At 49.7% G+C, this 23,732-nt stretch overlaps 1 protein-coding gene across 1 annotated transcript in view; it reads right to left on the bottom strand.

Moving 5' to 3' along the window:
* Positions 1 to 11,318: 11,318 nt before the first annotated feature.
* ATP1A1 (ATPase Na+/K+ transporting subunit alpha 1) overlaps positions 11,319 to 23,732 on the bottom strand; it is a 32,674-nt gene continuing 20,260 nt past the window's right edge. The window contains exons 10-23 of the mRNA XM_075437204.1: positions 22,797 to 22,906; positions 21,251 to 21,385; positions 20,511 to 20,703; positions 19,840 to 20,015; positions 19,171 to 19,307; positions 17,142 to 17,292; positions 16,437 to 16,605; positions 15,663 to 15,817; positions 15,203 to 15,326; positions 14,281 to 14,426; positions 14,024 to 14,154; positions 13,349 to 13,450; positions 12,128 to 12,219; positions 11,319 to 11,674 (exon numbers count right to left, since the gene is read on the bottom strand). Coding sequence (XP_075293319.1) covers positions 11,646 to 11,674; positions 12,128 to 12,219; positions 13,349 to 13,450; positions 14,024 to 14,154; positions 14,281 to 14,426; positions 15,203 to 15,326; positions 15,663 to 15,817; positions 16,437 to 16,605; positions 17,142 to 17,292; positions 19,171 to 19,307; positions 19,840 to 20,015; positions 20,511 to 20,703; positions 21,251 to 21,385; positions 22,797 to 22,906 — 1,850 coding nt within the window. The 3' untranslated portion in view covers positions 11,319 to 11,645. The remainder of the gene's footprint in view (positions 11,675 to 12,127; positions 12,220 to 13,348; positions 13,451 to 14,023; positions 14,155 to 14,280; positions 14,427 to 15,202; positions 15,327 to 15,662; positions 15,818 to 16,436; positions 16,606 to 17,141; positions 17,293 to 19,170; positions 19,308 to 19,839; positions 20,016 to 20,510; positions 20,704 to 21,250; positions 21,386 to 22,796; positions 22,907 to 23,732) is intronic.

Below are 23,732 nucleotides of genomic sequence, written 5' to 3'. Positions count from 1 at the left end.
CCAGGTGGGTTGTTCTGGCTGTCGATAGTGATGGCCTACACTGACCAGCTCTGCTGTTGTGCTCCCAGTTTGATCTGAAAGGGAAGATCCTGGTGCCTGCCAGACATAGCCCTGGTGGTTCAGGCCACTGCAGTGCGAGCTGTGCCACACACAAAAGGGCGGATCTGAAGCCCCGAGCAGCCCCAGGACCACCGACAGCCCCAGAGGGACACGCTCAGTGCACTGGGTTGAGGGCACTGCAAAAGGTGAGCCCCTGGGGTGCGTAGCCCAGGGCAGAGCAGCCCAGGGTAGGCTGAAGCCAGTGCTGCCTGGCCAGAATTAACATGTTCCTCATTGCCTACTCTGTGAGGATCCATCCCAGGGAGTCCTGAAAAAGCCTGAAGCTGTTGTACGCACGCAGGGGTGGAGGGCAGAGCAGCACACTGCTTGCGTTAACAGTACCATCATGTGTTACCCTAGGCACACCCTTGTGCTTTTGTCACCGTTATCATCAGGGTGTGATCACTCACTGGAAAGCTTTCTTATCCTGGAGCACAGGATCTAAAGGGAAGCAGCTGGATTGCATCCCCAGCTTCCCTGGCTTCTGCACACACAGCTGAGCTCCCCAAATATTGCTTTAGCAGAGAGTTGGACACAGAGCAGAACAAGGAAGGTGCCTGTCTTGCACAGTGCGGTGACACCAAGCCCAGTTTCACGTAGTTCAGCAGAAAAGAAGAACAGCAGTGAAAGCATCCTTGAGATTCAGCCAAAATCCGCTTGGGAGGGAGCTTCAGGTGCCACTTCTGCTGGGAGGTCAGCTCAGCGTGTGCATGTGTCCCGGCGTGTCCTGAAATGGTGGTGGGCACCTGGCATGCCCGCACCTCTGCCAGCACTGCCAAGGCCGTGGACACTGCATCCTCATGGAAACTGTAAAGCTGGGAGCATCCTCGAGCATGTGGATGGCTTTTCTCAGTGGGGAGGCTGGACAGGGGCCATGCTGGCCCTGCAATTTAAGGTTGGCTTGACCAGCAGGGAAGAATCAAAGAGTGTCTTGGATCTTAAAGAAAAAGGGGGGTGAGCCTGGGTTGTTTGTGGAAGAGGAGGTCAGGCTGGTCTAGGAGAGTGGAGGAGGGATCTGCTCTGAGGTTCCTCACCTTCATGCAACTCAGGGTGGGTCAGAGCTGTAAATGTGCAGGGCAGGAAAGAGGTTAAGTGAGGGAGAGTGAAAGAGGTAAAGCCGCAAATAACCCCATATGAAGGCCAGGAAGGGAACATTCTGCTTAGCTGCCTAGGACAGAGGTTTACAATTTTTTCCTATGCAGTTTGGTGGTATTATCCACTGTGAAAAATCATTGGCCGTGGAGATATCTGATAAGACCCGAGCTGGCATCAGTTGGGAGAACAAAATGTCAAGAATGCATTGGGCTGCACCCCCACTTTTACCAGCAGGCAGCACATCGGGCTGGGAACAGCGTGTTGCTCGCCCTTATCTCTAATTGTCCTGCCCGCCTAGCTTCTTTACTGCCTCCTAATGAGTACAAATATGATGTTTTGAGATTTGATCTTCTCCTAAGAACCCTTTATCCTCCTACATCTCACCCCCCGTCCTGTGTTCCCTAATGCATAGCCTTGTCTGGTGATGGGAAGCTTAGGGAGTTTGGAACGACGCGAGTACAGAGGAACACCTCTAACTTGGCTAGTTCTGCACTCGCAGGCCAAGGCTGACATAGAGCAGCAAGAAGTTGCCATTATAGCAAAATCTGTCAGCTCCTAGGTGCTTTACAAAGAAGGAAAGCAAAAATTCCCATTCTCACTTCTTTTGGGCGAGAAAGGGGATACGAGCTGCAGGGTGCTGAACAGCCTCAACCCACACCACAACTGCCCAGGGCGCACCAGGCATGTCCCACCTGCTGTCAGGGGCAGGCACCAGGAAGAGGAGCAGCTTCAAGGGGAACCTGTGGGCCAAGGTGGGACACACAGTGCGATCCCTTACGTGGCTGCTGTGGGGTCAAGGGCTTTTCTTCTCCTGCATGTGCTTCCATCAAACCCACCCCTCTGACTGTGCCCTCCCAGTAGCATGTGGCTCCCACCTCAGCTCTGCAGGGCTGTTGGGTTGTGGTGTCCCTACCGTACTTGGTGCGTGCAGAAAATCATCCCATGGATGTGGGAAGAGCTGCTTGTCCAGCCATAACACAACACATGGCATCTGAGGACACTTCTGTCCCTCAGCAAGGTGGGACAGGCTTTCTTAGGGTTGTATCACAGATGTTAGCCTGAAATTCGGAGAGGGGCTGACCTCCCTTTTCCTGCTCAAGGCTTGGTGTGAGGGAACCTGTGAAAGACAAGGCTTTTCTGTACTCCTTCCTTCCTCAAGCTTGACTCTAGCAGGGTGCCTTTCTCAAACCTGGCTTGGGAGGCTTTGCTTCCTCCCATCCCTTGTGAGCCATCACAAACTTCTGGCCCCACAAGGCATACCCTAAGCTGCTCCCCAGGGCTGCTGCCAATTCAGTTAATTTCTGTGAAACCTTGGGCAAAACACCTGCCTCTCCCCGTGGTTTTGAGCAGAGGGTGCAAGCCCTGTCCCTGGGGGCCGCTGCGCCCTTGCCAGGCTGCTGCTGGAGGGTATCCAGAGCCAGCACTCTGCTCCCCTTTAGGGCATGGCTGGGATGCTGAGGCCAAGCCCCACTGGTACCCAGGGAGCAATAGCATTGCTGTGCTCTCCCTAGATAGCAGAACAAGCCTGTTCAAGCCTGAAAGGACGCCAGGCAAAAGGGTGGTTATGTAGCTGTATTTATATACCTGTAGCTGTAAGACATCTGTGGTCGTGTATTTAAACAACTAGATCTTGCCTGAGTGTTCAGGTGTTAACGCTCCACTGATGTGAGTGCAGACAGGGCAATCCTTAAGGGTAATATCAACAGAAAAGTCCTCTTCTAGCGTGGTTGTTACATACCTCCTGTGTGTGTTTTGGGGAGGTGGGTTCACATGTGTTGGCTGAGGATCCGGCGACCATGTGCGTGGAGAGCTTCACTCGAGGATGAGGCACAGAGAAGAGAAACAGGTGCTTAAGTGCTTCTTCCAAATTCGGTAGTAATTCAGAGATTTCGCACAACCTCATTAATAAAATCAAACCAACTGCATCATGAGGGCACGGAAAGGGACCCTGGTGACACCAGTGCAAGTTTCTTGATGCCAGTAATGACAGATTTAAAGCTGTTAATGAGTTCAGACAACTGATTAAAAAACCACACTGAAATCCAGAACAAAAAAGAGGAAGGCTCTGACAAACTGTAGCTACCTGCTTCCAGAGGAGGCAGTGAGTATCCTGCCTTGACTGCTCTATCTGTGACCAAAATAGATCTTCCCCAGCAGATCCTGAGGGTGCTCCTCCCAGTGTTCAGTTTTCTTTCCTGTCATACCTTCGTATTTCCAGGTGATCACATTATTTCCACCAGCTTGTGCTGGATGTCAACAGTGGAGCTGAACCGTTCCTGACCCCTGGTCTACAGTAATGACAAGACTTTGCTTGAAGCCTGCAAGTGCTCTCTGTTGGATTGGGAGCAATTCATCCAAGATGGTCGTTTTTGACCATGGAGGAGAAAGAATGTAACTCGGAAATATTCTTCTCTCCAAGGAAAATCTCTCTTCATTTCTATTTTAACCTCTCTGGCAATGAATTGTCTCCTAAAAACCTGGGAGGGCAGAGAAGTAAGAGCGCAAGGGTGAGCATGTGTGAGCAAGAGGAGGTTGGGGACAACCACGTTTCAGACTGGCTGTCACACTGATTTGCTTTTAGAAAGTATTTTTTAAAGGGAGGGACAAAAAAAAAAGAAAAAAAAGAAACAGGAAAAAAGTGCCTGGATGATTAGCTGTAGTTACATCTGAAAACAACAGGGGAAAATAGCCTAAGTGGGAAAAAGAAAATCCAACAGCCTGCTAAGACTCTTCCCACTCTCCTCTGCCCATGGGCCCAGCTTTGGGTGCTGGGACAGCACCGACCTCTGGATAGACTCTTCCCAGCCGTTTCAGATTGTAGCTTGATGATGTGGTGAACCTGACTGTTGGGTTCCTGACATCAGGCCAAGCACACCCCGACCGTACCATACACAGGGCACATCAGTATAAACTTGTCAGTTCAAAATTTTTTGTGAATTTTTTGAGACAATAATTCTTGTAAAACCAGGCTTCATGCCTGTGCTGCTCTGGTTTCTTTCTGGATCAGGTGCTGCCCATCCTCCTGCATGAGGCTGAAAGCCACCATGAGTGCCAGACGGTGCTCTGGCTCATTTGACAGAAACACAGCCCCGTTACCATGCCTCAGCCAGATCAGGTTTTTAGGGATGGGTAATGCAGGCAGGCCCTGGTTGGACATAAACGATCAGATCCTCACCACCTAATACAAATGGCCAAACATACGTGTGGACAGACAGGTAGGTGTTGTATGAATGAAGGGTTTCAAGGGGTTATTTGAAAGCCACATTCTCTGAGTGGCATCACAACTTAGCTGGGCAAGGGTCCACACCCAGAAGTTCCTTTGGCTGGTGCTGTTGCTGAGAAGGTGTGTGGAGCTGCATCCTCTGTAACGGCGCTTCTGTCAGCTTCTTGGCCATCTCACCGTAGGGCCCAGATCTGTTTGGCTGTGAAACCAGAGAGTAGTATCCTATGTACAGCAGGTATGAAGATCAAGGTAAATAACCCTCAATAGAAACCACACTTGTTAGGGAGAGAATGCGTGTTAGATTTCATAATTCACCTTGGGACTCATTCACCAAAGGCTGCTCGGAGCTTATTAGTGCAGATGTCTATTTTAACCCTGATTCCAGTCAGCTGTGGGTCTCAGTCCACACATGTAACATGCTGTTAAGGACCTTTTTTTTTTTTTTCCCTTTAACATTTAAAAAATTACTGTGGTTTTTTTCTGCTGGCTGTTCAACCTCCTCTCTGCAGCACCATGAGGAGGAGCTGAGCTGCCCTGCCTGCGGAGAGGTTTTGCATTCCTCACGGCTGGTGGATTTCAAACTATCCCCCACTTTCTAGCTTGTTTCTGCGCATCGGGGATCTGGTTTGGCAAGCGCACTGGACATGGGGGTGCCGAGTAGGCAGGACTCTGAGCGGGTGACAGTGACTGTCCCAGGCACGGGAGCCAGAGTCCCATGCTCCATAGGAAGCACAGCTTTTTGCCAGCTGCAGTAGGAAAGTTCCGGCGGCATTTCACTGGAGAGGTTTTTTGGTATCTCTCTCCGGATCAGATCTCCCCTCTGGGCTGTTTGAACTGGCTGTTTGCCTGACAGCAGCACAAGCTTCCCAGAGGCAGAGGGAATTTCTTGTGTACCATGCAGGAAATTTGGGGCCTTTTAAAGTGAAAGGAAGTGTAGAATTGCAAGATCCCATTGCTGCTGTTACCAGAGCTGGGCAAACTGGCCATATTTTCTTTCCAGCCTTCTGAAGAGCCAGAGGGCTCAAAGGTTCATGCAAGTGAAGATGTTGCCATGTTTGGGAAGCCAGGTGAAAGGAGCAGGAAGACAGATCTCGTGGGAGGAAAGATGAGTGTCAGAAGAATGTTTTCTATCTCTCTCTATGGGAAGCAAAACTTTCCATGGATACAGACCCTCTGCCATACTTTTCATCAGAAAAACCCAGGGGTCCAGAGTGTCTTGGAGTGGCACACAGAGTAAGGGTGGGAGAGAAGGAGCAGGGCTGTGGAGGCTGGAGGGGAGGGGAGGGGAGGGGAGGGTAGGAGAGGGGAGGGGAGGGGAGGGGAGGGGAGGAGGAACACAGCAAGATTAGCTGTGGAAGCTCAGGAAGTGTGGGCTGGATGAGTGGTCGGTGAAGTGGATTGAGAACTGGCTGAATGGCAGAACTCAGAGGGTTGTCATCAGTGGTGCTGAGTCTAGTTGGAGGCTGGTAACTAGTGGTGTCCCTCAGGGGTCAGTACTGGGCCCAGTCTTGTTTAACTTCTTCATCAACGACCTGGATGAAGAGTTAGAATGTACCCTCAGCAAGTTTGCTGATGACACAAAACTGGGAGGAGTGGTAGATACACCAGAAGGTTGTGCTGCCATTCAGCATGACCTAGATAGGCTGGAAAGCTGGGCAGAGAGGAACCTGATGAGGTTCAACAAAGGCAAATGCAGGGTCCTGCACCTGGGGAGGAACAACCCCATGCACCAGTACAGGCTTGGGGTGGACCTGCTGGAGAGCAGCTCTGCGGAGAGGGACCTGGGCGTCCTGGTGGACGACAGGTTAACCATGAGCCAGCAGTGTGCCCTGGCTGCCAAGAAAGCCAATGGAATCCTAGGGTGCATCAAGAAGAGTGTGGCCAGCAGGACGAGGGAGGTTCTCCTTCTCCTCTACACTGCCCTGGTGAGGCCTCATCTGGAGTACTCTGTACAGTTCTGGGCTCCCCAGTTCAAGAAAGATGAGGAGCTACTGGAGAGAGTCCAGTGGAGGGCTACGAGGATGGTGAGGGGACTGGAACATGTGCCCTACGAGGAGAGGCTGAGGGAGCCGGGCTTTTTCAGCCTGAAGAAGAGAAGGATGAGAGGGGACCTAATAAATGCTTATAAATATCTGCAGGGTGGGTGTCAGGAGGATGGGGCCAAGCTCTTTTCAGTGGTGCCCAGTGACAGGACAAGGGGCAATGGGCACAAACTGAAGCACAGGAAGTTCCGTCTGAACATGAGGAAGAACTTCTTCCCTCTGAGGGTGACGGAGCACTGGAACAGGCTGCCCAGGGAGGCTGTGGAGTCTCCTTCTCTGGAGATATTCAAGACCCGCCTGGACAAGGTCCTGTGCAGCCTGCTGTAGGTGACCCTGCTTTGGCAGGGGGGTTGGACTAGATGACCCACAGACGTCCCTTCCAACCCCTACCATTCTGTGATTCTGTGATTTAAAGCAAGTGCAGGTAGGGTCTGAGCAGGTCTGCAGCAGGGAGCTATGGCAGAGCAGAGAAGGGCCCCCAAGCACCAGTACTGCCTGGGAGCTGATGGAGTATCAAGCTGTGAGTGGGAGCTATAGGAGGTCCCTGGGAGGTGTGTTCAAAGCCAGGCTCCTGGGGACCCTATCCAAGAGGCTTTACTGAACATGTGTGTTTATACATTTCCACCTAATTGGGGTTAATCTGCTTTGTGTTTTGGCTAATCGGCTTGTGCAGAGGCCTAATAAGTTGGAGGAGGGTGTTTTGCCCTCCTCCTGCTTTCAAGCCCTAGAGTCAGGGGAGAGCAACCACTGCGGAGGGACTCAGAGCTGCCTGCTGTCAGGTCTGGCAGGAAAGTGCTTTATCTCCTGAGGAACGGTGCTGGGGAGCAGGTCCCTGCGAGGGACTAGTGCCTTTCTTCTCACTAATTGGTGGGTCTCATGAAAACAGAGGATTACTGGCGGAAAAAAACCCACCTCGGCGAAAACCTGGCACTGAGCGAGGTGACTGCTCTGTAGGGGTCTGCTGAGGTTCCCGAATCCTGGCGGGCACCATCCCTGGCTGGTCCCATACCCCACATCGGAGCCCTACCTCGGACAAAGGAGATGCTCTGTCCCCTGCAAACTTTGTCTGCTGGGAGCCCTTCTGCACCCGCCTGCTCAGGGACTGTTGCTATTTCAGGTCCCTTTGCTGGCTGGGAAGGCGTGAGTCATGGGCTTCTTATGCAAAGACTTCCCTGTCGCTTTGGGTTAAAGGAGCTGCTGTTGCTACCAGAAGTACATCCCACTCTCTGAGGGTGGAAAACGAGTCAGGAGGATGAGTTCAGCCATGTGGCAAGAGCCCCTTGCGCTAAGGGGAAGCTGCTGTACACGTTGCCCCTCCAGCCAGACCCACACGTGAAGTGCTTTTACCGGGGGCTGTGGTGTAGCCACAGGACATGCCAGGGGTGGCTGTTCCACCACTTTGGACTTTTCAAGCTCAAGGCTTGCCAAGCAGATGTTTGCCCTAATGTATTTGTGCTTGCAAGGTCGAGGACGGGTCTGACTCCTTTGGCATGCCACACAAGAGGTGGCTTCCAAACCAGTCCCTAAAAAGCCTTAATTCCTCTAGAAAGCCACCGCAATGCTCATCCAGCAAGTCTCTCAGAGGTGACAACAGGTAGAGTGTCTCAGAAAGCTCCCTGGTCCTGGGTGGGAAACAAAAGGGCACCCAGAGCCTTATTCAGAGCGCTCAAGTTGCATAAAAAGGGGCAGAACAAAAGCCAGGCGGTCTTCAGGGCTGCTTGCATGTGCTCTCCCCACAAGGTGACAAACCCACAGGCAAAACATCGCAGAGCGATGACACCCAGCCGACCGGCGATGGTCACCCAAGGTCCCATGCTGTTTAATCACAGCAGATGCGACCTTCCTGTTACTCAAAACCATCCCTGTGCCAGCTCATCCCCAGCCGCCCCGGCCGTCTGGCAGCCCACAGCTCAGCCCTGCCTCCCCTCCCCGCCCGGGGCTGCACGGGGACCCTGCGGGGACCCTCCATGGCTTTGCCCACTTGCCTGTGCATGGCGGCAGGGGTGGGGGGGTTCTGCATGCACCGAGCCTCTCACGGAGAGGGCTGCCCTCGAAGCCTGGCTCATCTGGGCTGGGGAAGGAGCCTCTGGCTGAAGCCAAGGTCTGGGGAGCGAAGCGGCTCCAGCTTTTCCCCCGTACAGTTTTTGCAAGGCGCCTGCTGCTCACGCCTGGCCCGGCTGCCAGGCCCGCAGGGCAGCGATTAAAGCTCCACGCCTGGCACCGGTGCAGCAATTTCAGGTGGTTTCCAGTTGGGCTTTTTCACCTCCCTTGGGCCAGTGAAGGCGGAGCGTGCTGCTGCCACAGATGTGGCTGGCCCCGACCCTCTGCGTGCCGTGGGGCGGCCAGGCTGGTTTCCCAAAAACAGCAGGCTGTGGCTGGACCCATCCCAGTCACAGCAGGCTCAACACCAGGGCAGCGGCTGCGCAGTCCCCGTGCAGCTGATGCTGACTCTATAAACGTGAGTGGAACGGAGCAAATACTGTTACCATGGCAGTTTCAGCACCGGGAAAATGGCTGAAATGAACTTGTGTTCAAACAGTCGTTCCACTTCTGCACCGTGATGGGAAGAAGGAGTTTCGCACAGTTTCATGACCTCTCAGGACCAGCCCTTCAAAGCAGTATGAGGAGTCTGTACAGGTCACTCCTTATAAAAACCTGCAACTTTTTTAGCCTACACCTTATACTCTGCCTCTGGTGACATTTAATAATTTTAGTCTGCGATTACCATGCATTGCTTAGCTTGTAAATGTTGACAAACATCTAGGGCCAATACAAAACACCTTGTGTTGCCCTCGCCACCACCCCAGCCCTGGTTACCTGCTGCCTTCCCCCAGCATCAGAGCCCCGTTTGCCCCAGTCACGGCTCCCTCAGTCCCTCACCCAGGCAACGATGTTAAAGCAGTCGCAGTGGGGTGAAGCTTTCCTTTAACGTTAGCCAGTCCTTGCTCCAGGCTTGGCTACAGAATAGTTTTCTTTCAGGAGATTGTAACTAGACTGGGAAGTGACAGCACAAAATGCCAGAGACGCTCCTGGACTGGTGCGAGGTGTCCAGGCGAGGTGTCACTCCTGAGCAGCAAGCGTAGCCGAGAAGCATTCCCATGAGATGAGGCTTGGACCTGGCTGCAAAGGAGCCCCAGCACAAGGGCAGCCCAGGGAGGAACCCTGCAAGCTCGCGGGGCACGGGTTCAGCTCTGGCACAGGTGCTCAGAGGTGTGGGACCCCTGTCCTCCCTGCCAACATCCCAACCTCAGCTCAGCGAGGCTGTCAGCAACCTGACCACGCTTGGACAGTGGCTGGCGGTGGCAGGCAGCTGGACCCTCAGGGGTCCCACTTCACCTACATCTTTTATTCTAGCAAGGGGCCCACTGCTAAGGTTGTTTAAAGCTTAAGCACCAGGGAGAAGAACAGGTTCCTTTTATTTTTTTCACCTGCATCAGACAAGCGGCACCGATTTCACAACTTCATTGTACTGGGACTCTGAGGAAGTCTCAGGCACTAAGCAAAAAGTTCAAGCAAGTGTCACGCCTGGGTGGAACAAGCGTCATTTCTGCATCACTGCTTTGTCATCATCAGATCCAGTAAAATTCATCCCACCTTCTTCCTTCCTCCCTTAGTGCAACTCCTTATGCCCCCTTCCCAGCTAGGATCACCTCACGCCCAGTTGCACCAATTCAGCTGTTCGCATGGGCAGACTCCAACCAGTGGAAGACTTGGTTTTTTTAATCATCTCCAGCTGAGGGTTCCACATTAGAGCATTCAAGACAAGTTAAACAGTTGCCACCCTCAGCCTGTCATTTTTCCCCTACTTGCTATTTGAGTTCATACTGTTCAGTACATGAGAGAAGTGACCTGGCTTTCAAATACCCCCTTAAAAAAAAAAGCACAATAAGGAGGATGGATGACAACATGGAGTTTTAGCAGCAGACCCTTTCAGTGCTGTGGTTTAGTGATCCTCTGCAGAAGCAGACATGTATCTATGGGGGGCACAGAGCAGCAGTCCAGCAATAGGAGCCTGAAGCACCTCCAGCTGGCGTTAGCACAACAGCAATAGGAGCGTGAAGTTAGGGCTTCATGGTGACTGTCCACAGGCAAAACACCAGCTCTCCTGCTGAGTTCTCAGAAGTGAGCCATACAAGCATCAGACAGTAAATCAGAGCATATGGAAAACTACTACATACTCAGAGGGAAGAAGCATAACCGACTTCAGGCCAGAGCCAACTTGGAGTCCAGACAAGAGCAACGCCTTCCTCAAAAGCGGAATACATAGGATCCTGTACCCATGACCAGCCTCAGCCCTCACTCCACCACAGGCACAAGCCAGCATCAGGCTAGGGCAAGCGCCATGCTGGAACAAGTGCACGCATGCACAGAGGACAGTGGGAAACGCTACCCCTTGGCTTGGCAAAGCAAGCAGGAAAATCAGCGTCACAATTTTGAGAACAAGGCTGCTTGGATCCAAGTGCCATCCAGTGGGAGCCTGTTCTCCTTCTGAACCCAGCAGGCAAGCCCCAGCCCCTTAAAGCAGGCCAGAGCAGACACTCAGCCACGAGCTCTGCTCTCCCCTCAACACTATGTTTGGGGAAAGTAGCCGAGACGCACAGCTAGAGGCCAGCAAGCTTCCCGAGCTTTACGCTTTGAAATGCAAGTGCTTGCAAGCAGCTTGTCACACTAGACACCAGGCTAGATAGCTGGACACACCAGGGCTTTTAAAAATTGCATATGCTGTTGTGTCTGGGTCACACAGCTCTGCTTCCCCGCTACAGAAACGGGGAGCCAGGGACCTACGCCATGCTGCCACCACCACACTCTAAGCAGGGAGGGGAGGCTGCCCTGAACCAGCTCTTGCCTTCAGAAAAACATGCACCTGAGACCATGTGGGGGCATCCTCTTATAATCAATCTTTATTTGTAAAAATCCACATATAAAATCTTCAGTTTCCTTTTACAAAAACAAAAAGGCACATAAAACTACTCAAACTCTCATCGCCATGGACTGATGGTCGGACACTCTCCTCACCCTAACCTCCCCCTCACTTTCTCCTCCAGTCCATGTTTCTTCATGTTTCCTTTAGTTTCAGCTCACTCCTGCCCAGGCACAGTTCTGCACTTGCAAAGATGAAGTACGCACACAGGGGAGATGGTGGAGAGGTCGCATGGGCTGTGCGTGGAATGTTTCACAGGCGCTTTTTAGTAGTAGGTCTCTTTTTCCACCCAGCCTAAAGAAAAAGGAGGGAGAAAGCATAGTTAGTCTTCAGGCAGACCAAGTATGAGGTTCATGAGAGCTCCTTTTAGGCTCTAAAAACTTGCACTGTAGCACCTGAGCTAGTAAGTGACCCATCACAATGGAAAAAGCTTGCCTAATTGTTGATGTGCTGCAGCTTTCAGGCCCTGCTCCAGCTTTCTAGAACTACCCAAGCACTGATCAATCTCTTCCATCTACTTCAGTGCATACTTTCCTGTACTACAGAAGAATGCAAGGGAGAGGGACAGAGAAACCCCTTAACTTGAACTAAGTGCACTATTAATGCTGAGGAAGAAAAAGCAGAGCAAAATACCCCCCTGCATAGTGCTCGGCGCTGGGAGTCCCTGAGCACTGACAGAGCTTCTACAGAGCTCGGCAGCATGAAGAGGTGGGGAGCGAAACGCGCAGATTAGCCGCGTATTCTTACCACCAGGGTTGCGTCTGATAATGAGCTTTCTGACTTCGTCATACAGGAATATGAGGAGGGAGTACGGGAAAGCGCAGAACCACCAGGTTGGCCTGTTGGGGAGAGGAGACAGTGAGAACACAGGCAGCAGAGATGCTCTCTGCCTAGCAGAGCTCTGGCTTGAAGGCACAGCAGAGTGCAGGAAGGCTGGCATGTCCCAGCTTGCCAGTGCACCGGCTCCCACAAAGCTGTGGTTCAGCTGAGAATCCTCCAAGCCAAGAATTACCACCAAGTCTTCTGCTCCAATAGGTTCATCCACTATTGGATATTAATTTGAATATGAGGTGTGTCAGGGCACCTTTGTTCATCTCTGTACCAGCACCTACCCACCTATTAATCCAGCAGTATTTCCTCTAAGTACACATAACCTTTGTGCCCAGAGTCTCGTTCACTTGAACTGCACTGGTTTCCCGTATGATTTACACGTGCCAATATCTAACTGCTGCAGGCACTGGGCAGAGGCCAGCTTCCTTGTTAGGAAATGCTCACACTTCAGCACCAAGCTCCAGAAAATGCTTTGAGTGGAACACAAGACGTACAAGGATTTTTTTGCCATGAAAGTTTCACAGCATTTAAGCCAGAGGACTGTTTGAAGTTGGAGACTAAACCCTACCAGGAAATGTTGCAATGCTGTTGAGCAACGCTTAAGATGTTGGCACCTTCCCAACTGTTAGGAAAATTACTATGCACCAACTGGTCCACTGCACCTATGCAGCATCTTTCAAAGACTTTACTACTCGTGCTATTTCTGTGGAAGCTAGAAAAAGGCACAAGATGTCATCAACAGTTCTTTAGTAAAGAAGGGTCACTTGGCCTAAGTTTCAGAGCAGTTCAGCTGGCTTTCTTCAGAGGTGCAGTCCCTTACCCAGAAAAATACCCCATGCAACCAAGTACAACAGCAGCTGTACTGCAGCACGCGAACAACTGAAGTTGTGTTGCTAATTTTTAGCGGAACACTCAACTGCAGACTCCCCCTGAAGATTGCACAAGGACAAAAGAAAAGCAAGCTCCTAGCGTGCCACACTACAGCAAAGGATCACTCACACCCTCTAGCCCGAGCTCTTCTGGCTGAAGACCAGGTTTCACACTCCACAAGCTCACAACTACTTTTGTCCATCTCCCCACCCAAGCGCTATTGTTCTGTGGCGCAGCCGGCTGCACAAAAAGAGTGACACAACTTACTTGAGAGGGTACATCCTTAGAGCAACATCCATTCCAGGGCAGTAGGAGAGGAAGGCAGCCAGAGCAGTCTCCTCAAAGAGGCCAAATATTAAGATCTTGTTCCTAGAAGAAAGAGGAAGGCAGTCAGAGCCAAACTACTTTCACAGATGACATCCTGAAAAACCACCTGTATGCCACATAGTAGTGAATGGAAACAGACATTCTGGTCTAGCCCAGAAGTCCATCAGGTGGGGACTATCAGGCCATCCAAGCTGATGGCACAGCTGTCACAAGGGTCTTTTGTGTCTCTAGACAGAGACATTCCAGTTCACAGCTAAGTCAACCAGCAATTGCTTTCGTCATAAGTTCAGAAGGAGGCTGGGGTTCATACCACCAGATCTCTTGATACGTCAGCCGCTCTGCTGCTGCACAAGCCTGCGTGCTGGAGTACATCACTGTCCTTTGCGGTGGGCTAGTTCCCACAGACAATGCCAGCAGAAGTCAGCATTTCACTTCGTCTCAGCCTCATGACCATAACAGGTACCACACCATCCTGCTTTTATTCACCACCAAGGCACCATTGTTCAAGATTTACGCCAAGATGCCCAAACGCTGCTGGGATGAAGAACTAGAATGCCACATGCTGGAGAGTACATGGAGTCCATCTCTAAATCCTCCACGGACAGCCTGACTTACTTCATCCCCTGCTGGAAGACGGAGTTTCTTCGGGTCTTACAAATGATCAAGTCTGCCCACTGCACAACCACAATGCTGACAAAGAAGGCTGTATGGCAAGTGAACTCCACTATTTTCCTCTGTTCATAGGTCTAGGAAGCAGACAAAGCAGAAAGCATTAGTTCAGACATGATGCCTTTGCTCTCTGGTGCTCACATCAAGTTCAGCAGGCATTAGTATTCTGGCTGACAGCCTCTAAGCTGTGCCTCAAAACTTACCCATTGCTGCCCGTAGCTGTCTTCCACATCATTAACCCATCGGTCATCCCACTGAACTCTGATCCCTAGCAAGCCAGAAGGCAAGAAACCATTCTCTGCCATGATGACAAAATAGGTGAAGAAACCTCCAAGGGCCTGGATCATACCTAAACAGATAAGAAAGGATGATAAAACTGACGAAGCTACTGTGCAGTGCAATTGTAACAGAAAGCAGTTTGCAGGAGACCCCAGCCACCTAAAAAAGTTACTCCTTGTGGGGCTCAGTCTCCCAAGCAGCTGCTATAGAAATAATTCACACTAACATCAAACTCGGCTGCAACCCTTTTGCCGAGCAGCTTCTGCTCCCAACTTTGTACAGTTACTTCTGTTCTGCTCTGTGCTGTGATGGCATGGCACTCAATGACACAAAGATAAAACTCCCTTTGTATTCTCGTTAAGCCTTAGCCACCCCCCAACCTTTGCAAAATACAGTCAAGAAGGTTCCCAAGGTCTGCTGCAATTAAGCATGAGCTCCTGTCCTGTGAACTGGGCATGTCTCTGTAGCTGCCTTTAATCAAGGCTCCTAATACTGTGTGTTTAGGGGTACGCTGGAGAGAATCCTTTACTTCTAATTAAACTAACAATGGGATCTATGTTCTTGCTGAACAAGTCTGAACCAGAGGAGAGCTGGTTGTCGGCCAGTTCCTTTACGGCACTATGCAATTAAACAAAATTACTGTGAAAGCAATTCAATGGATCAAGCTGCACAAGCCACCGCTATGTGCCACAGGGGCAGAATCATGGCAAGCTCTTAACAGCCTGAGGTTCTGGTTTACCCAACCCAGACCTCAACCCTACCAAAATAAGCAGAACCGACTCAGGATGGTATAACCCCCGCTACCACTGAGTTCAGATCAGTGCCAGAGCAAACAGACCAGCTTACCAATCTGCCCATAGGCCATGCTGATCAGCCGTTCATTCACCAACTTGTCTGTTTTGGGATTTCTGGGCTGCCTCTTCATGATGTCGCTCTCTGCTTGCTCATATGCCAGGGAGATAGCGGGGACCTTTGGAGGTGGCAGGACCACTGTTAGAACCATTTCAATTTTCCATTGTATATAGCCTTCCCTGCCCAATGTTTTCAGCCTGAGAAACAGCACTGCCCAAAAGCCCCAGCTGTAGTATTTGGGAAGGACCTTACCCCTTCCCCATCCCCAGTCTGTCGTTACATGGAACTGAAGGATCCAGACTCGGAGAGCCACGAGACCGGCAATATCAAATGGTCACTTCTTCCAAATCATAATACTAGAGAAATCTGCATTTAAGCATTTTCATTCCACCCACCCTTTCTTCAGAGTACCCAAGAACACACACATTTCTTCGAGACAAAAAAAAACACTCGCCATGTCAGTGCCCAAGTCAATGCAGAGGATGGTGACTGTTCCCAGGGGAAGGGGTATGTTCGCAATGATGAAGATCAGGAACGGCGTGATTTCAGGAATGTTACTGGTCAAGGTGTAAGCAATAGACTTCTTCAGGTTATCAAAGATCAGACGCCCTGGGGCAATGAAGAGAGGACAACGTAACTCTCACTTATCAGCAGAAGGCAACCAAGTAGCTCATAAGCAGCCTCAGTGGTAAACACTGAAAGGCAAAATGCTAGCGCAGCAAGCTGAAGAGTTCTCCTGCAAGTAAGGGTGAGACTGTGTGCTCCATGCATGGCACCACCTCTACAGAGTAATACTTTTGGTTGCAGCAATCAGGGTTCATTGCATACAGCAGTAGGATACTAAGCCCTAGTTTCTGAAAATCATCAAGAGCCCCTGGAGGTTCCCTCCGATCTGCTCCTGTTTGAGAGCTATTGCTCCATCATGGCAGAAGATGTGTCAGACTCGGCTGGCAAAGGTGACTGTAGGGTCAGCGTCAGGGAAAAGGACAAAGCAGCTTCTGTTACTCAGTTGCTTCCTACTGTTACCCATCCCAAAGGGTCCTGCTGGTCCCATGGAAAGGGTGAAGACTGAAGCGAGGAGGAAAACACTGCCCTCCTTGAAAACACTTGGCATGGAGACCAACTCTGATAAAGTAGAGCCCTCCAGATGCCTCTATTTCAGAGGGAGTCAGTAAGTAATACTGCTGAAGCATAGCACTTCACCACTCCACACAAGTTGTAAACTCACCTTCTTCAACCCCAGTGACAATGGAGGCAAAGTTATCATCTAGCAGAATCATGTCAGCTGCCTGCTTGGAGACATCTGAGCCAGCAATACCCATAGCAACACCAATGTCAGCCTTCTTCAGGGCTGGGGAATCATTCACACCATCACCTGTGACTGCTACAATGGCACCCTAGTCAAAAAGAAGGAAAGACTGAAACCACCACACGATGTTTTAGGCAGAAAAGCTTTCTCCTATCTTTCAAGGAGATAAAGCATAAAAAGCACTTTTTCACTTTGCTGTAAAGAGACCTCAGTTTCTCCCTGTCCTCCCCTCACCTCTTTCCCAGTTCTGATCAGGCTTATCAAAGAATCATGCTGCTCTCTCCAAAGGAGATGTTGGACAATACATAAATATGTTGAATCCTCCTCTCCCAAGGACCTCCACAGCATTTAGGAATTAAGTGTGTTAACAAACATCCTAGGATCAGAAGGAAGCCTCAAGTACAAACTGAAGATGTTTTCCTGCAAGATCCTTATATTTATGTATTGCAGAGTGGCCTGACATCAGCAGCTGAAGGCTGCTGACAGACTTAGATCTAGTCTGGCCCTTTACTTGAGGGCATACAAGAAGACCAAGCCCTGCCACTTCAGAAAGCAGCACTGGTTGGTGGTTTATATGTGTGTCTGCAGATCTTTCTCATTATACCCTGGACTCCCTCTCCCTACCTGTCGCTGACAGCCTTCCACAATTATAAGCTTCTGCTGAGGAGATGTCCTGGCAAAGACAATTTCTGTATGATGCATCAGGATGTCATCCAGTTGCTCACTAGTCATGTCCTTCAAATCCGAGCCATGAACAACACAAGCTTTGGCATCCCTGCAATCAAGAGACAATACGATGTTTTACTACACAAGTTAAACTAAGTTTGTCATTAGTTGTATTTACCAAATAAAACTATGGCTCTTCAGTGCTCTAGGGAAAGACCAACTCCTGCTGTGACTAAATACTAATCCAGGTAGCCTCTGCACAGAAGCTTGATGCTCCAAGTTTAAAAGGTAGATGGGGAACACAAAAAAAAAAAAAAAGACAAGAAAACAGCACTAAGCAACAAAGCCCCATGAGTAGCCTGATTCTTTCTACAGCTTTTTAAAATGCATCAAGGCAAGGACTATTTGTTTCCACAGCTCTTGGCCTCTTCACGAGAAAGGAAGCCCTGGCTCAGGCAGTTAGCTTCCAGCATCACAAGAGATGCTGTGGTCTTCTGCAGGCAATCCTTTTTACCACAGACTGATGATCTACACGTGGCTCTTCACAGAGAGAGCTCACACTATGCCAGATCAGACTATTTTACACTCTTCATCAGCAAAAGCATGCAACGTTATATTTAGACTGGTTTGGTACCTTGCGTGCTACAGGAAAATACCACCTCCCTAACCCAGCATACCATCCCTTATAGGACTAGGAGACTATCCACACAGCTAATGACATGACCCAGTTTAGACAGGGAAATAGCTTCCCCACCCTCACAGCCAGCTGCTGACCTGCTCAGTCACACAGCCCAGTGATCCCCAGCCTGCACTGCTAGGTTGTGCAGTTACCCTCACAGAAAAAAAAAAAAGGAGAATAATTCAGCCAAGCCGCTTGTCTTCGCCAAGCAGTTTCATTCCACAGGGTGTCTCTATTCACAGCTCATAAGCTACGTGGCTACCCTCCAGCCCAAACACAGGCTGGGTCAAGCTAAGCAAAGCAGACAGCCCAGCCATTCTACAAACAGCCTGCTTACGCCAAAGCACATCTTCTGAGGATGCCTCAGTTCTGCACTAGGCTATGAAAGGCAAACATTAACTCCTAAGAGGAATTCCATTTTCACATTTAACCTGCTTGTGGCTACTGACTAGTGTCAATTCCTCTACCCAGCCTAAGTCCTGCTCCCTTTACCCATCTGCAGTCAGAACCAGAAGAGAGTTTGAGAGCAAGAGGGACAGAATCAGGCTTTAAGCGATCAAATGTACAGGTGGCGTTTCAGCTCTTTTCTCTAAACAGCACATAACAGTTAAACAGTTTACTTGCAGTAGCCCAATTCAGTCTGGATTGTGACTAACAAACTAGGCATTTTCTTTTTACCAGAGTTCTCCCATGAACCTTTAAGTTATCTTACTAAATAAGATTGACTAAGAATATGTCTGGGGGCAAAACTAGAGGTAGCCTCTATTTAAAGATCCGGAATCACAGGAGTACGCGGTTTCAGACTCTGCAGCAGCATCGCTCAAAACAGTCCCCAAACAGCCACCTCCCTTCCCTGTGCCACTTTAGATGCTTTTTCCTGCCTGCTACATCAGGCCAGTGTGTAGTGCCTGTGCAGTGACATGAACTAGGCAGGGCAAATGCTCAGCTCACAGGGAAAGAGTTAGCCCCCAGACCCCACTCGCCCAGCTGTTTCTTTCCCCAGGGTGGGGACAGGCCATCAGGACAGGCAGCTACAGGGCAGAGAAAGGACGGAAGAAACTGCCTGAGTTCTCCATATAGGGCTTACTCCTAACTACTTCCCATACACAAGAGACTTGCACATTCAAGACAGCCTTGTGCATTCTTCACATAACTCATGTCACACATTGAACAGCCACAACACACTGAGCTAAGCAGATGCCAAGCTTTTCACGTCTAGGGAAGAGATGCTGAGGGATTATCCAAGGCAAGGAGAGAGGCAAATGCTTAATTCTTTGAACAGCTCTGGCCTTCCCCACCAGTCAGTACCTAGGATTGACCTGGCTGACAGGAATGTTCAGTCGAGCAGCAATATCTTCTACTGTTTCATTGCCCTCAGAGATGATGCCGACACCCTTGGCAATGGCTTTGGCTGTGATTGGATGGTCTCCAGTAACCATGATAACCTGCAATGCAAACAGACTGCCATGAAAGCCTTGCCTGTACTGCAGAGCAACAATGCCCAAAAGGCAGAGTCCCCTGAGATTGAAAACGCCACGTGGCTTTTGTTCTGCTAGCAAGCCCTGGCACAGAGCAAGCCTGAGGTACGGGCAGTAACTTGTTACCAGTATGCAAGGGATGGAGGTGAATGGAAGACAAAGAAAACTGTTAATCCCGAGGCAACAGATCCAGTTCCATTCCCAGCCTGTCCTTCTTCGCTCTCTTACCTCAACCAGTACTGCAGGACATGCAGAGCACACGTGACCCAAATGACATGCTTCGGCCAGCGCCCTCCCCGTTTGGAGACTAACTCATTCTTCAGGCCATTAACATACAATCATTTGTGCTTAACTCAGAGATGAAGCCTGAAGTAGTACTAGCTAAACCCTGATTAACGTTTCCTCTTCGCTCACTCACATTACAGCGACACAGAGCAAGGGAAGCCCTTTATAACCACAGGTACTGAGCAAGGCGATTTTCGACCTAGAAATAAACTACCTTGATCCCAGCACTTCTGCATTTGCCAACAGCGTCTGGCACAGCAGCACGAGGAGGGTCAATCATAGACATCAGTCCCACAAAGCAGAGCTTTTCTACAGGGAAGTTCACGTCGTCTGTGTCAAACTGGAAGCCTTCAGGGAACTGCTCGTCAGGCAGAGCCAAGTGACAGAATCCTGGAACACATCAAACCCATGTTTACTCTGTTCCTACCTATCAGGAGGCAGTGTGAGCAAGTGCTTATTGCTTCTGCAAACAACTACGCAAGAATAACAGGGCAGCGTCAGAGGTTTAGCCGTGGCTGTGGAGGCAGGAATCACACTCACATTCTGCTAACTAATAGCTGTTGCTAAGTGCCCAGACACAGCTTGGTTCACGTGCAGTGGAGCAAACCTAATATCATGTGGCCCCATGGAGACTGAAGGCCCCAAATGCTTTGTTTCATTTTGATCTAGGCAATCCTGCTGCCGGGCAAGACAAGACCCTGCAGGCTCCCTTTTGGATTGAAGGTTAAAGGCAGCACTGATCCTGTGTGAACTGCTGAAGTGACCCTGACTCAACACTGTGGTTACCCTGCAGGAACAGGGTCTAACCTTCCACCTAATCTGTGTGGGCTCTGCACACGGACATGGGGGACGAATCTTTTCCAATTTAAGGCTGCTTTTTCTCACCTAACACTCTCTCCCCAAGGCCTCCCAACTCCAGGTAGGCATTCTGAAAAGCATCTTTCATTTCCTCATCCAGTGGTTGCTCTTTGCCATGAATAAGAATGGTGCTGCAGCGATCCAAAATTCTCTCTGGAGCTCCCTTCATCACCAGCAAGTAACGAGATTCTGATGGATTTGCGTTTTTGTGGATAGACAGCTAGGGTGGAAGAAATGAAATCGTTTTATAGACATGTATTGTGAAGGTCATGAGTCATTACCATCACTCAGCATTTCGTGACTACAGTAGCTCAGGACAGTTCACGATATTCCGCTCCAGTTTTCATTTACTTGCACTTTAAAGAGGTTCAGACACTAAGGAATTACTATGTATTCTTTAACTTATACACAGATGCCGCAGTGGCCTATTTTGCATCCAAGTTCCACCTGTTAAGGTCATTTCCCAGCAGTTCATTCCTGTTCCCAGATTTGAGTTCTTCCATCCTCCGCGCACTATGACTGCACAGGCAGGAAGCATGTCTGGTCTTTTCTCAGCAGCTGGCACCTTGGTGCCAAGGTAGCTCTGGAATCTCTTACACAGTGTAACCAAGTATTGTCAGTTAACTGAAACTTATAGCTTTGAACAGTCTACAAGCCAAGTAACGGCTAAACAAGATTCTGGTGCCAAAGCAAGTTGAGGCACACCATGTGCAAATTTACCTAAGCGCTTCACACAGCGGCTCTCCCTCAAGAGGGCACACGCTTACCTGGTACTTGTTGGTAGAGTTAAATGGTATTTCCACCACTTTGGGATACCTTTCTCTCATCTCCTTGACAGAACCACAGCACAATTCAATGCATTTCAGAAGTGCTGATTCAGAGGCATCTCCTGCCACTGCTCTCTGAGGAAAGAGACAACTATCAAAGCGTACATCCCAGTGGACTCATCACAGAAGATCAGATATTTAAGAAAAGTGCATTCATCTCAGCTCAGTCCCAGCTTCTACATAAAATGATATGAGAGCAAAGGATAAGTAATTCTGTTGTCTAGTACTGACAATTATTGCATTTCCGAATGCCAGGCCTCCCAGCCTGAGCGCGCAGCAGTCTTCTGGTGCCAAAGTCAAGAAGCCCTTTTAAAGGGCAGAGAAAATCAGATAACCAGGTGCAGCCAAAGAAAGACAGGCTGAAGGGTAAACTCTGATAAGAACTGCTGTAAGTTCCTTGCCATGAAGAACAGCAAATGTGAGATGGAGACTGATGACATGCACACACAAATATTTGTATGTGCTCTCCCATCCCATTACAAGATCAGCTTATTATGCCTCTGGCAGACAAGATTTAATCTGTCCATGCCTCCTCCTCCTGGAAGCTTAGCACTGGTAGAGATTGTAGATGAGGTTCTCAGCCCTGGAGATCTGTGCATGCTCAATGTCCTGCTTCAGCTTCCTCTGCTTCAATTTAACCCAAATATTTCTTGCCCTTCTGGTCCCTGTTCCATAAGGGGTTTTTTTTCATTTTTATACTGACTTTTGGTATCTAAAGACTTTTGAGAACTTCCCCCTCCCAAGTCTTCCTTAGATGGGAAGAACTCCAGATCTTTATCTTAGGTCTAAAAAGCATGACCCAAAGTATAGTCAGATGAGTGCTAGGGAAAAATAGTTTGTTCCATCATTTCTATTACCACATCATCGTAACCCCTTGGGAAGAAGTTTACTAAGCAACATGACTAATATTTGACAGATTATAAGCACTGTACAGTTAATTTCAGCCCTGGCTGGGTCACACTTCAGAAGCCAGAATCTGAACTGATGTTGTGCTGGCATTTGCAACAGAGCTGAACCAGCAAAAGCTTAAAAAGCCAAGACTTGCCAGTGAGAACAGACTGGCTAAAGACAAACAGGCTCCCACGACAGCCCCTCCCCCGGCTCTGGTGTCTACTTCTCCCAGCTCCCAGAACTGTTTGGACCTTTAAAGTGCACAAATGCCAGTGACAGCAATTCTTGGAACAGCCAGACACTGGAAAGTGTCTAGGAAAGCTTTCTGGTCTTTCCCAGCCCTGTCTGAAGTATCTGACCTCCCAAACTGACCGTAGATGCTAGTGGATGGCAGGGAGTCCGCTGTGGGAAATGTGCCTTCCCAGTCCAATCTCCTCTGCCCATACCACATCTATACAAGTGCTAGACTGCAGAGAAGATTAGAAGTGGCAGACACCTCTACCTCGCAGGTTCCTGTGACCCACAGGACAATCTCACTACCATTATGAGAGGGCGGTGGTGGGGAACAGGACAAATGTTTCTTTTAAGCACTCACCTTAAGAATGGGTACATTTTCCTGGTTGGCCTGAAACACAGCACGGTTGCAGAGACCTGCAACTCTGGACAAAGCAGTCCAAGTCGCTGAGCTCTTGTCAAAGGAAGCACCTGAAAGCAGAGGGAGAATGTAAAAAATGCCCCCAGCCAGAAAAATTGCATAAGCCAAAAATCCCACAGGTTTAAAAACAAGCAGCCTTTACCTCCGAAATAGGAAATGCTTAGAGCCTGTTAGCACACTACATCTCTCTCAATTCACCTCCCTTCCCAGGTACTTGAGGAGCAGCTGATCGCTTTAAGACCCAAGGGTGCAACAGTGCAAGAGAACACCCCTGCTTTCAAGATTCCCGTAATGGTTGCATCCAGTAGCCGTTGGCAGAGGCCATGCTGACAAAGCCAAGGAATTCTGGACAGATAACATTCTTCCACAGGGGCTCGAGTAAGCGATACCGGGTTCTACCTCCAGGTTGTCTCACTTTATCCATCACCCAGGAACGAGACAAAATAGCTCCCGAAGGAACAATGCTTAAATAAAGAAAGATACTGCTTCTCCCATGCCGTCTCTGAAGTTGACTTCAAGGGAGATGAACTGAACAGACCACTAACCGATAAGCTAACATACTTCCCATGAAGGGAAATCTTTATTCCTACTGCAGCCAAGCCAACTGTTGGCACAGCAAAAGCACGTGCTTCCAAACAACACTTCATAGTGTTACTTTGCACTAGTGTTAAAGACCAAGAACAGTAAAGCAGCTTTTTTTAAGACTAGCACAATGTTTTGGAGTGGTTGGGGGCAGGGTGCAACAGTGCCACTGGAAAAAGTTTATGCTCATAATGTGTCGCAAGCACAACATTTCACAAGGTAGATGACAGCTAGGAAACTCCTGAATTTGGTTGTACAAAACAGTTCTGGAGAGATAAGTATCTCTCTCAATTG

The sequence above is a fragment of the Opisthocomus hoazin genome, chromosome 1, assembly GCF_030867145.1.
Source record: "Opisthocomus hoazin isolate bOpiHoa1 chromosome 1, bOpiHoa1.hap1, whole genome shotgun sequence".
In the NCBI taxonomy this organism is placed as follows: Eukaryota; Metazoa; Chordata; class Aves; order Opisthocomiformes; family Opisthocomidae; genus Opisthocomus; species Opisthocomus hoazin.
This window is presented reverse-complemented; position numbering and strand designations above follow the sequence as displayed.